Below are 13,461 nucleotides of genomic sequence, written 5' to 3' on the forward strand. Positions count from 1 at the left end.
CCCTAAACGAGTTTTAAAGAGGCTTTTGTGGTATAAGGCAATAAGAGTGCAATGAATATTTGCTCTCATATTATAATGGCACACTTCACGCTAACAATGTTATTTCTCCTCACGTATTATAACGTTTCTGTTACAGGAAAGTCTTTCCAACCCCTCTGGCTACCTTGTGGCTTTTCCTGTTATAGTGGTGACGTTCCTGTACAGCTTTTAGAATCAGATCAGTCTCGTGAAACTAAAGTCAATTGGAAATTTGGGATTTAAAACCGTAGGCTCTGGTGACTCTTTTACCGTATGTGGTAGGTCTCTGTGGAAAGTTTAATCCAAACTCACTTTTATCCTTTTTGACACAAACTTGACCACCCTCACTGCACAGTCATTTTGCACTGCAGTGTAAAAGCGCAGCCAGCGCCCTGTGGCTGAACCTTGGAGGTTGATGTCAGACTCACTGCATCTCCCCCACATTCAAATTCACTGCCCCCATCCTCACCGCCCTCTTCTCTCCCCACCGTTGTAGTTTCTATTTCAGCCCACACATGCTTCCTTTCGCACAATCTTGACTCCTACATTCCACCTTCCCTCATTTTCCCCTAATCTTCTCTCACTGCATTGTGTGTGTGTCACTTGGTTTATTATCTAAAGCAACATTTTATTATTATTCTGCCTCTACAGATTGTAAGGGTAGCTTCACACTTTCATTGCACGAAAGTTTTATAAATATATTTTTGTTGGGGATTTTTTCTACTCTACATTCATATTTCTTGCCTATGCACCAAAACACCAAAGCAAATTCTGTCAGTGTGAAACCATACTAGGCAATAAACCACATTATGATTGTACTTTTCTACAGTATCAGAGTTTGCCATTTATAAAGGACATACAAATCGTTACATGCTATTTAAAGACAACAGTCTAAACAAAATGGTTGCTGAGTTAAGTGTTAATAGTGGGCTGGAGAGAAGCAAACCCTGTATTTACCTGCTTCCTGGCTTTAACACGCTTGTAGGCAAAGTCAGGGTAGGGAGTGCAGGGAATGAAGCGACCCACGCCGGAAGTGACATGCAGGTTCCCATCTTCCAGAACAATCTTCCCCTGGCAGATCACCACCTGAGGGGCTCCACGCAGCTCCATGCCCTCAAAGACGTTGTACTCAGCAGCCTAAAGCACACATATAGAAGTATTAGACACCTGAAACAAAAACTATTAAGTAAAAAAGAAAGAATTGTCAATATATACACTGATCACACAGCTGTACACACTATAACTATGCAAATATAAACAGAAAGTCTAAATCAGTCGCTCCCAACTGGTCCAGATTTGTCCTCAGTCATAGTTCAAGGTTCATACAGTTTAAAATATTCAGCGTCATACTTGCATAAGGGCCGTGTTGTCGAGCTAGTTTGCCGTCTCTGTTAAGTAGCTGTCTCTTAGCCACTCTCTACAGCAGGACACAGCACTTCAAAATAAGAGCTCTGTGCCAGTGACACGATTGCAAGTCACTTGTGGTCCATTTAAAATGGACTTGCGACCCACTTTTGGACCACAACCCACCAGTTGGGAACCACTGGTCTAAATGTACAGTTACAAAAATATATATAAATGTGATACAGTGAATGCAAATCATGTGAAAACTACAAGAGCAACCACACTGTCAGTAATACTTATGTTGTGTGAATGCCATTGTTACTTATATTTAGGTACATATGCATATACTGAGGAGGAGGAGGAGGAGGAAGATGAAGAAGAAGATAAAGAAGAGGAAGAAGAATAAGAGGAAGAAGAAGAATGAGGAGAGGAAGAAGAGGAAGAACTAGAAGAAGTTGTGTGAATCCCAACATTATTTACATTTACATACATACACATACACTGAGGATGAAGAAGAAGCAGAGAAAGAAGTAGAAGAAGGAGGAGAGGAAAAAGACAAAGAGGAGGAAGAAGAACAGGGAGAAGAAAATGAAGTAGAAGAAGAGGAGAAAGGAGAGGAAGAAGAGAAAGAACTAGAAGAAAAAGAGGAAGAAGTTGAAGAAGAAAATGAAGTAGAAGAAGAATAGGAAGAAGATGAAGAAGAGAAAGGAGGAGAGGAAGAAGAGGAGCAGGAGGAAGAATAAGCAGGGGAAGAAGTAGAAGAGGAAGAACAACTAAAAGAAGGAGAAGAAAAGGAAGAAGAGGGACCAGAAGGAGAGGAAGAAGAGGAAGAACTAGAAGAAGAAGAACTTGAGGAAGAAAATGAAGTAGAAGAAGAAGAGAAAGGAGAGGAAGAAGAGAAAGAACTAGAAGAAAAAGAGGAAGAAGTTGAAGAAGAAAATGAAGTAGAAGAAGAAGAGGAAGAAGAAGATGAAGAAGAGAAAGGAGGAGAGGAAGAAGAGGAGCAGGAGGAAGAATAAGCAGGGGAAGAAGTAGAAGAGGAAGAACAACTAAAAGAAGAAGGAGAAGAAAAGGAAGAAGAGGAAAAAGAAGAGGGACAAGAAGAAGGAGGAGAGGAAGAAGAGGAAGAACTAGAAGAAGAAGTAGAAGAACTTGAGGAAGAAAATGAAGTAGAAGAAGAAGAGAAAGGAGAGGAAGAACTAGAAGAAAAAGAGGAAGAACTTGAAGAAGAAAATGAAGAAGAAGAGGAAGAAGAAGATGAAGAGAAGGGAGGAGAGGAAGAAGTAGAAGATGAAGAACAACTAAAAGAAGAAGAAGTAGAAGGGGAAGAAGCAGAGGAAGAAGATGAAGAAGAAGGAGAGGAAGAAGAGGAGGAAGAAGAAAAAGCAGGGGGAGAAGTATAAGAGGAAGAACAAGAAGAAGAAGAAGAAGAAGAAGAGGAAGAAAAGGACGAAGAGGAAAAAGAAGAGGGACAAGAAGAAGGAGAAGAGGAAGAAGAAGAGGGAAAAGAAGAAGCCATCAATAGAGCATCCTCTCAAACAAGTCTGACATTTTAAATCAGCTCACAGCTCATATCACGTGACGTTTTTAAGGTCAACACTTTGTTACAAATGAACAGGACAAGGTACTCAAAGCTGTAAGAATACATATTTATGTTTATTAAAGCAACACTGAGAAAGAGTTTGAACAAACACTGATTGTAAGAGTTAACAGGATGGAGTTTAATTAATCTGCCACGGGGCCTTATGATTGCTTTTTTCATTTTGAAAATTAAATCAAATTAAATTAGGTCAACAAATCTAATTTTGAGTAAAAAAAGAAAAAAAAAACCCGAAAGCAAACAAATCAAACGTCCTGTGACCTTCTCTCTGAGGACTGATGGAGGGATGGAGGAGATGAGGAAGAAAACAACAGGGAGAACTGTGAGGGGATGGACAAAGAGACAGGAAGTGAAAGCATAAACTTACTTTCTCCTCTCCTCTTTCTCTTAATCCCACGCTCACTTTCTCCCATTCTTTATCATTCATCACCTTGTTTCTTACACTTGTCTGTCTGGCATGTACAAACAGCTGCCATCATCCAGCTGGTGTTTAATGCCTCCGCACTACTTCTCACTCTCTACCTCCTTCTCTCACGTTCTCTCTTTCCAGTTGTCCGTCTCCTTCACCAGTGTATCCCTCTTTCTGTCTGTTCTTCGTCCTCTTTCTCTCCCTCGCCCATTCTTGCTTGATTTATGTGATCCCTGGACTTTTTTTCAACCTTGTGCGCTATTCATCCTTGTCCAATTTCTCTTGTGCCAACTTTCTTTTCTCGACATGTTTGTGATCTGTGACGGTCCCCTCCCCTCATTCCATTGTTGCTTATTTCCTCTGCACACGGCCCTGTTTTCTCCTGCCGTCCAAATTCAGGCCAGAACAGGACATAACTAAGACTTACTGCATGCCAAACATGATGTCATGACTGAGCTGAGTGTGTCTCAGTGTGTGTGTGTGTGTGTGTGTGTGTGTGTGTGTGTGTGTGTTGCTGCCTGTTCTTTTCTGTGTTTCAGAAAATCCTTGGGTGCATCTATATATTTTTATACTGACAACAAAAACCAATCCAGATCAGATGTGGGCTCACTGGTGACAAACCAAGACACAGCACAGTCAATCATATTAACTTTTCAGGGGACGACATCCCCCAACACAGTGAGCTGGTAAACAGGGCCGCTCCTGTTTGGCCTGCTCTCAGACTACCCATTAAGGTAGATTTATTGGAACTGGGAGCTGCCGTGCTCTGCTCTTCTGCTCTCCTCTGTTTTATCTGGAAGGACGACCAGCAGGAAATGAAAGGGTGACATCATTATGTAAGAACCCGCGGATCCTCAGTGGATGTACTCCACATTTGGAGAAGGCGTATTATTAGTCCAGTTCTCTCTGTCTCTTCCCACTTCTACATCTGGAGACAGAGCAATGTTCTTTCTTTCCTACTAAACGGCCGCCATTAGGCCTTTGAGCGAGGCAAATTAAAATCTAAAAGCTTCGCTACATCATGCCTAAAACCAACCCACACACGTTGTTGGCTAATGTATTCTCCCCTCGCTCGTGTACGTCTGTATAAGCAGGATTTGTGCTAGGTTGGAAAAGCCTTAATTTCCTGAGCGGACACTTCCTGTGCTGCTGAGTGGCCTGTCTGGGATCCTCTCATGTCTGTGTCACGGGAGAAACCTCATCATGTAAATGTGTAAAATGTGTGTGAGTAAGAAGGAATGTGTGCTCGTTTTTGTCTTAGGCCGTCACTGTAAGGACAAAACCTATTCGCAATGGCTGAATACATTTCCTCATGTTTCTAACCCAGTATACCAGATTCATTTATCTAAAAGGAAAGTATGCAATGACTCTTTCTCATGTTATTAAACTGCGACCAGGTCAACAGATTTTTCCAAATGAAGCTCTAGCAAAAGTTCAGTCAGTTCAGACGACAATTTTCATGCTCAGGCTGTAAGTTTCTTTCTCACCCTGCCATTCACTCCTTGCATATATGCCCACTCACTATCTCTAAGTGTCATTGTCTGGGTACGTCAATTGAGTTATCTGCTGATTCACAATCGACCAAGAGCACAGCGGCACACCTTCTCTGTCAGCCTATCATCTTACTCCTGCTCATTTTAAATATGGTTTGTGGTATCGTGTGCACCCTCAACCTCCCCATCACCACCTAGTCCTTACGGATTCATCTGCCTAATATGCCCCAGCAGTCATCAGCCACCACCTCCACCAGTGTCTGGACTCTATGGGGGGATTCTTGCTGCCGTTGTACGCATCTTCCACCTCCCCATCACCACCTAGTCCTTACGGATTCATCTGCCTAATACGCCCCAGCGGTCATCAGCCTCGGAGTCATCAGCCACCACCTCCACCAGTGTCTGGACTCTATGGGGGGATTCTTGCTGCCGTTGCACGCGCCTTCCACCTCCCCATCACCACCTAGTCTTAACAGATTCATCATCCTCATACGCCCCAGCAGTCATCAGCCTTGGAGTCATCAGCCACCACCTCCACCAGTGTCTGGACTCTATGGGGGGATTCTTGCTGCCGTTGCACGCGCCTTCCACCTCCCCATCACCACCTGGTCTTTACAGATTCATCATCCTCATACGCCCCAGCAGTCATCATCCTCGGAGTCATCAGCCACCACCTCCACCGGTGTCTGGACTCTATGGGGGTATTCTTGCTGCCGTCGCACCTGCCTTCCACCTCCCCATCACCACCTGGTCTTTACAGATTCATCATCCTCATACGCCCCAGCAGTCATCAGCCTCGGAGTCATCAGCCACCACCTCCACCAGTGTCTGGACTCTGTGGGGGGATTCTTGCTGCCATCGTGTGCACCTTCCACCTCCCCATCACCACCTAGTCTTTACAGATTCATCATCCTCATACGCCCCAGCAGTCATCAGCCTCGGAGTCATCAGCCACCACCTCCACCGGTGTCTGGACTCTATGGGGGGATTCTTGCTGCCATCGCATGTGCCTTCCACCTCCCCATCACCATCTAGTCTTTACGGATTCATCAGCCTCATACTCCCCAGCAGTCATCAGCCTCGGAGTCATCAGCCACCACCTCCACCAGTGTCTGGACTCTGTAGGGGATTCTTGCTGCCGTCGTGTGCGCCTTCCACCTCCCCATCACCACCTAGTCTTTAGGGATTCATCAACCTCATCTGCCTCTGCAGTCAGCAGCCTCGGAATCATCAGCCACCACCACCAGCGTCTGGACTCCATGGGGGGATTTATCCTGCTGCCACTCAGATGTCCCTTGATCACAAAATATCTCCCTCTGGCGTCCAAGTGCCAAAGACACAAATCCTCTATTAAAATGTACGCTCATATTCTGTATTAAGTATTTCTTTACTTCATTCTTCTGTCTCTCCTGATTGAAATACTAACATATGAAAATTTGGGTAGTCTTAGAGCTGCTATTCATGGTTGGCACTTTAAACCCCTCGGCCTCCAGGGCACCCGTAATCAACAGAATCAGAGTGAAACAAAAACGAAATGGATTGCAAGGGTGAAGGATGCAGTAAATAATGGTCACGCCACACTACCACTTCTGATTCAGATTGCATGAGATGTTTCCCATGACATCAAATGTGACCAGAGCTGCTCTCTTCTTATGAGATGAGCTGTCACGCAGTGTGTACAGATGTTCCACATCTCTGGGGTTTGTGAAAGCATTTGAAATATTAGTTTGTACTGTTACATAATCCTGTACAGTGAATGACATTCTTCAAACCCACTATGGTTGTCCAATCATGAAAATATTTTTGGATGATCTATTCAAGTGAACGTGATACAGAGGAAGGAAATGCCTCTTGATTATACAGCAGATAGATTCCCTGTTGATTTACTGTACTGGACAGTTTGGAAAATGTTTGCATCGCTGACAATGTTTGTCATGTTTGGGATAAACCTGTGTATTTGAATAATCCTTATTTTTTTCCTAATCATTGCTGCGGTCATTGCAGAGGGTTTTAGGGAATTAGTGAGGCTCAGCTTTACATTGAGAGCTGGTCATGTGGCGAGTGCAGCGCGAGTCTTATTAGTAGCAAACATCCACTGAGACTTCATTTCCGTTCAGGGGAACTGAGAGCTCTCTGGAAGCTGTTCAAAAATGTGCTTCCCCCCCTTCTCTCTTTTTCACTCTATCTCTTACACACACACACACACACACACACACACACACACACACACACACAGATGAAGACAGTTATCTCATATTTTCTTTTACTCTTGCTAAAAATCAAACCCTTTTCATAGCATTTTTTTAATTTCTCCCTGATGTTTTTTTCATCCCAGCTTTTATAGCCAATCACATGTCTGCACTACAGAGCATATGGATTGATGCCACTGTGGTTACTGCAACAATAACAGCATTCACATTACTCAAGAAAAAGTCCCCTCAATGTTGGTGTACTCCCCTCAGCATTCATCCACTGTAGCCAAGTACGACTGACGGAGAGGGTGTGAAACAACACTGTCTCAGTGGTTTAAAGAGATGAGAAGTTATTTCCAGCTCTACTGAACAGTAGTTGGGAGCTGAGTTTAACTAAACTTGAAGCAAATACAAAGTGCAACCTTTGGATTGGTGCACACCGTACGTACCGATTGGTGTGTCTTGGCAGTGATGGTGCGGATAGAGTCTGTGTCCCAGATGACCAGGTCGGCGTCAGAGCCCACTGCGATCCGACCCTTACGAGGGTACAGGTTCAGGATCTTGGCTGCGTTGGTGCTGGTGACTGCCACAAACATGTTCTCGTCCATCTTTCCTGTAGTCTGGGAAGGGAAATGAGCATAAACAGGGACTAGTGAGAATTTGTCAAAAATGGATGAACATTATTTGACCTTTTAGCTTTCGGATATTAAACACTTCATCACTTTATCCTATTCGACATTCGTGTGAATTTTGTCATAATCAGCTAATGAATTCTTGAGTTACGGCCAAAAACATGTTTAATGAGGTCATGGTGACCTTTGACTGCCAAAATCTAATCAGTCCATCCTTGAGCCAAGTGGACGTTTGTGCCAAATTTGAACAGATTCCCTCAAGGCGTTCCTGTTTACAGGAATGGGATGGACAAACATCTCAAAAACATAGTACCTCACAGCTATCGCTGGCACAGAGACATAATAATAAATAAGCCCATAAGCAGCTCAAAAGGCTGCAGCGAATCCAGTTTTGGAGTGAGCTTTAACTAACTGCCTACGCAAAAAAAGAGTCAGTGTAACTTTATAAAAGTTCATCCACATTTTACAGGCAGCCGAACACTCCACAGCTGTCTAAAGCTACCATGCTGTGTGTCTGTTAGCAGCACACTGATACTGTGATAACAAGCGAGAAGGAAGAAGGAAGGGAAAAAATGAGGGCAGCGTGCTGTATCCGAGGGTGGGGGAAAGGACAAATGTGGAGATAGAAGGATCAAGCTAGGCAGGGGCAATGACATAAAGCTGGACAGAGGAGGAAGTCAGAGAGAGTAGGCGCTGAGGAGAGCAGTGTAGGGAAATAGTGAAAGCCTGAAAAAGGAGGGAGACAGAGAACAAGAGCCTTCAAGTCTAGAATAAATATTTAATCCTCCCTCATTATTTGTTTACTGCTCGTCCTTCTTATCTTCTGAAGTTGAAAAAAAAGTCCTCACCACAGCTTTATCCCAGATGAGGGCCATCCTCTCCTCCACTCCATTAACACCTTCGGGGATCTGAGTGAAGTCATCCTTGCCAATGGCCTTCTGGGCCACACTGAAGGTACAGTGAGCACTGCCAGTCACACTCAGGTCTCCACTGCGGGACGATGAAACATGAAAATAAAGAGTTTAGGTGGGATTATGCCAGCACAGCACCAACAGCGTGAGCAAGTAAAGTTCTGCAATCACAAGGAAAGATGTTAATTTACTACAAATAGAGAAAATCCATTGTTTTATCACAGGATCAACTGCACTCTTCTTTGCCACCTGGCAAATATTTTTAACTTTTGTAGCAAATATGGAAGCTGAAAAATTGTAATGACACACCCTATACTCCCCTAATTATCTCACACAGGTTAATTAATTTGTTGTTATTTTTAATTATGTTTTCTTTTTCCTCTCTTTTGGATTCCCTTTGACTGGTCTGGCTTTCTTTCTTTGTTCTTGTGTTGATGGATGGGTAGGGTTGCTTTTTTTGTCCTCATTGGTTCTGTGTTTATTTATCAGTACTCTGTACATCTTTATTGAATTGCTAATAAAAATATTTAAAATTGTTTAAAAAAATGACGCGTATTTACTTTAGTAGTAGAGGCTCAATAAATAGAACAAAAACTGCCACTAATTCATATATGCCTTGTGCCAAAGCAGGGTGTCTGCAGGTATCACACACTTAAATTTAAGGCTTTTAAAGACCTTTCAAGATTATTTTTAACCAAATTTAAGTCTGATTTTTGGACAAATTATCTTTTTCTTATTCGAGCACTGCAGGAATGTATAAACTAAGTTGTATACTGTATATGCAGTCTTGTACAGAGGAAGGTTTTATGTAGGAATATTGTTTTTACAGTGAGCTAGGTTAATATACATTTGCAAATAGGTGAGTGCAAGTATAAAGCAAAAGACAGTAGTAGGTTTAGTGGTAGGTTTTAAAATTTGTAACATCAGGAATGTGGACTTTCACCCAGAAGAGCTTAAATCATTTTGACAACAAAGAAATTAAAAGTTGAATAAATGACATTAGATAAATGTTCATGGCGATTAAGACCTCACAAATTCAAATTTAAGACTATTTATTGACTTTTTAGGCCTAATAGTTATACAGGTAAAATTAAATTTAAGAAATTTTAAGACTTTTTAAGGACACCCTGCAAAGTTTGTTCCTGGAGCACAATCTATTACTGTTTCCTGTTTACTGTTTCCAAATGATGCTGTAACTCAGTGGTTACCAACTGATGGGTCACGGTCCAAAAGTGGCTCGTGGGTCCATTCTGAATGTACCCCAAGTGACTCGCGAAGGTGTAAAGTTTGTAAAAAAAAAACACACTTTATTTTTAAGCACAGTGAATTTACGGCATAGAGCTTTCATTACGAAGTGCTACTTCCTGCTGTAGAGTGAGCGACAAACGGACAGCTACTCAACAGAGATGGCAAACTAGCTTGACGACATGGCCAAACCTAAGTATGACACTGACTGTATTAAACTGTGTGGACCTTGAACTAATGACTAAGAAGAAATCTGGACCAGTTGGGAACCACTGCTCTAACTCACTTACCAAATGAAGCCTGCCAGAATGCATTCATTTAGCTTATTCTAAATGCAGGTGCAAAGAAGGACAAGTAAATACGGCCAAAGTCAAATATTAGCTCTCGCACACTTTGAACACTAATGGTACATGTCTTAAAAGCTACATTTCTGTTCAGGTGTTAAAACCTGGGGCGACATCACTTTTCTTGTGCTGCTTTCAGATGCCTTTCGCAAGTATTTTAAAAAGGCAATGAGCAGCTTGGTAAGAAATGTCCCAAATTGCAAAAAATGAATAAATAAATAGATTAATTTTCTTTTTAAAAAAAAGGAAAAAAGAAAAATAGCTAGGGAAAACTATATTTATAATAATTATCATTATTATTTTTAAAATTATGTTGCAAAATTAATAGATTTTTAAAAGCACTCTTTCCAGGCCATCCTTGTTTGTTTATCTGTTTTTAACTTTCTTTCTTTTTCTTTTCCTTTTTGTTTAAACTGATTTTCTCGTTTTTAATTTCCTCTTTTTACTAATTTCTTGCTAAATTTTTGGGTCATTTCTTCTTGCTCACTGCCTTCTTCCCATGATTTTAAAAGAAATCAAGCAAATCTGCTCAGGTTTCAAAGGGTTAAATGATCTTCATTAGGCATGGTGCCTGTGTGTGTGTGTGTGGGGGGGGGGTATTTGTTACTTCTTCTTCTTTAACATTATAGTTATGGGAGAACACCTTCTGATGGGGAAAGGATTGGAGAGTAAACTGTTGCTTTACCACTATATGTGGTAACCACTGGAGCTAATTAGTAATCTATCTAATTGAATGTTTTAATGTAGTTCAGTAACAAGCAGTATGTGATTGGGTAGGAATTTATGAGGATGAGACAAGTGACTAAGCCCTTTAAATGTACCGTATCCTGCTTTAAGTGTTAATTATACATGCTGTAATAATATCAGATGATGTTATATCATGTGAAATACCTAATAAAAATATGTCACATCACATCACAGCCAAGCACAGGACAATAAACAGGTCAACAGTCTCATCAGAGGGAGGTGCTGTGATACGTACCTGGACAGCAGTGTGTTCAGATAGTCTGGAGTGGTGGGATCAGGGCTAAGAGGAGGTGATGTAACAAAAGAAGCCGCCTTGGCCCAGTTCTTGCTCCAGTAATGTGTCCCATCAGTCCCCAGGCTGGCTGTGATTGGCTCCCCAAACACAACATTTCCTAGCAAAGAAATAATGATAAAAATCTGTTGAGGTATCAAATGCAAAGCGTATTAAATTGATTTATTTTGCTGATTCGTTTCCAGTTTAGAAATCAGGAGTTGCATCAAATTAATTTGTCAGCAGTTTAATCTCACTAAATGCTTTGGTAATTTATCTGAGTGTTTGCAGCAGGGGAACCATGCTTAATCTCTCAAAAGCCAAACATCACCCTTGGCAATGTACAAGTTTCACTTTGGCTCGATTGTAGTTGAGTTTGCTCTTCCATGTATGATGAGTTATTTGAATTCTGCTCTTGCGTTTCTCAATGGTCTTTTATACTCACACCCAACTGCTTGATGTCCTTCCTGGTTAAAATGGAAGAGTTTAGGAATAGCTTAAACAAAGGCGTCAAGGCTATAAAGGGCTCTGAAGGGTGTAGCTACACAACTGCAAGGCTTTCTGAGGTCAGCCTGTTAAAACCTCATGTGGCCTTTCGCCAAAGACATCCAAACACACATTCTTCTCCCCTGCCCTCTCCTGTTTTCCCGTCCCATTCTCAAAAAACTGTATATTTCACAATCCATCACAGCCAGGCAGCCCCTCAGCTCACTTCTGCTCTTTCCTGTGGCTGTGAGGAAAGGTCTGTGTGACAGCTGAACTGCAGAAAAGAGCTAAATGACAAAGGTGAAAATTCCTCTGAGAATAGCATCTTTTTTCATTATGTCAAGCAGAGACGGAGTCTGTGTACATCAGCAGCTTCGAGGCAGACAGTAAAATCATCTTATAAGGGCATAGGTGCAGTGATGCTGGTGTGTGCATTCCAAACGTCTCAGAAATCAGACGGAAAGATGGCAACCAATGAGCAGAGGTGAAATACCAAAGAAATACTCGGAGCCAAAAAAAATGGGCAGCTCAAATTCACATCTCAGGTTCTTTTCGTAGACTATACATTGTTTTAAAGGCACATTCCTTGCTTTTTTTTGTACTGATCTGAGCACCAAGATTGCACAAAATTAAGCTTAACGAGAAATATATTGTACTGTACAATAAAATCAACATCTTTTGTCTTACTTAAGAGTTCAAATGTCCAAAATGTCCAACTGTCATTGTACAGTCAGCTGTTATTCACATGATGGGAGGAAGTTTCTCTTCTACACAACCTCTATGTAAATATGTAGAATAAAACCTGTAACTGTTGCTGGAGTATACAGCAGACCATCATGTATCTTGTCTTCAGGTGTGCAGGCAGTTTCATTTCTAAAAATTACCTTGTCTCATTGGATATAAACACGTAGTTTTAAGGTCCAGTGTGTAGGATTTAAGAGGATAAACTTTCGGGATAAGACTATAGTCTTATAAGCATGTTTTTCTAATGTATAATCACCTGAAAATGACAATAACTGTGTTTTTCGTTACCTTAAAGGGAAATTTCGGTTTATTTCAACCTGTCTCCTCTCGTCCTAAATTTGTTTCAAGTGACTAGTGACATAGAAATAATAGTTAGCATGTTAGCCGTTAGCCTAGATACAGCCGTAGCGTCAGACCTGTTAAAATGTAAGTGAACGGGCAACCTTCAAGTGCAAAGTTAGTCCACTAAACAAGCTTTTTTTCCACAAAGACCGCCTCATATCGTTAAGATAAATGTCAAAGAACATATAGAAAATGACATGTAAACGTGTTGTCTTACCTTACCGGTGTGCTGCCATGTTTGTTTACCATCTAGCTCTGCTTTCCAAAGCGCAGCCGAAATATTGCGAGAACAAGCAGCGATCTCATACGGTGCCTGAAATCTCGCAAGAACAAGCAGCAACAGCTGGAAGGCAGAACCTGAAAAGTTCATTCATTTATTTTAGCCTGAAAAGTTCATTCATTTATTTTATGAAAGATTTATAGAATAATGGCTGACTTTTTGCCAGACTTCGACTTTGTGGAGGAGGAATTTGATTTTGCAGAGTTTGATGGCCGCCCTTATTTATTTGAGCCAGAATAGACTGACGAAGAGCTTCATGAAATTGAAGAACAGAAGAGGAGAGAGAGAGAGAGGCGCAACAGGTAGAGAACGAGAGAGGAGGAATGGCTGCCACAAGGCTGCGTAGCTCTGGAGATTGGTGGTGTACCTGTGAATGCTGTGCCCCAGTGCCCACAGAAGAGAA

The 13,461-nt window shown here is 41.7% G+C and overlaps 1 protein-coding gene across 4 annotated transcripts in view; it reads right to left on the reverse strand.

The window, feature by feature from the left end:
* dpysl3 (dihydropyrimidinase like 3) overlaps positions 1-13,461 on the reverse strand; it is a 53,208-nt gene that overhangs the window by 6,650 nt on the left and 33,097 nt on the right. For all 4 annotated transcript variants that reach the window (XM_033641958.2, XM_033641950.2, XM_078172569.1 and 1 more), the window contains exons 9-12: positions 11,171-11,327; positions 8,537-8,678; positions 7,506-7,676; positions 976-1,155 (exon numbers count right to left, since the gene is read on the reverse strand). In XM_033641958.2, coding sequence (XP_033497849.1) covers positions 976-1,155; positions 7,506-7,676; positions 8,537-8,678; positions 11,171-11,327 — 650 coding nt within the window. The remainder of the gene's footprint in view (positions 1-975; positions 1,156-7,505; positions 7,677-8,536; positions 8,679-11,170; positions 11,328-13,461) is intronic.

The sequence above is a fragment of the Epinephelus lanceolatus genome, chromosome 11 (assembly GCF_041903045.1).
Source record: "Epinephelus lanceolatus isolate andai-2023 chromosome 11, ASM4190304v1, whole genome shotgun sequence".
Classification (NCBI taxonomy): domain Eukaryota; kingdom Metazoa; phylum Chordata; class Actinopteri; order Perciformes; family Serranidae; genus Epinephelus; species Epinephelus lanceolatus.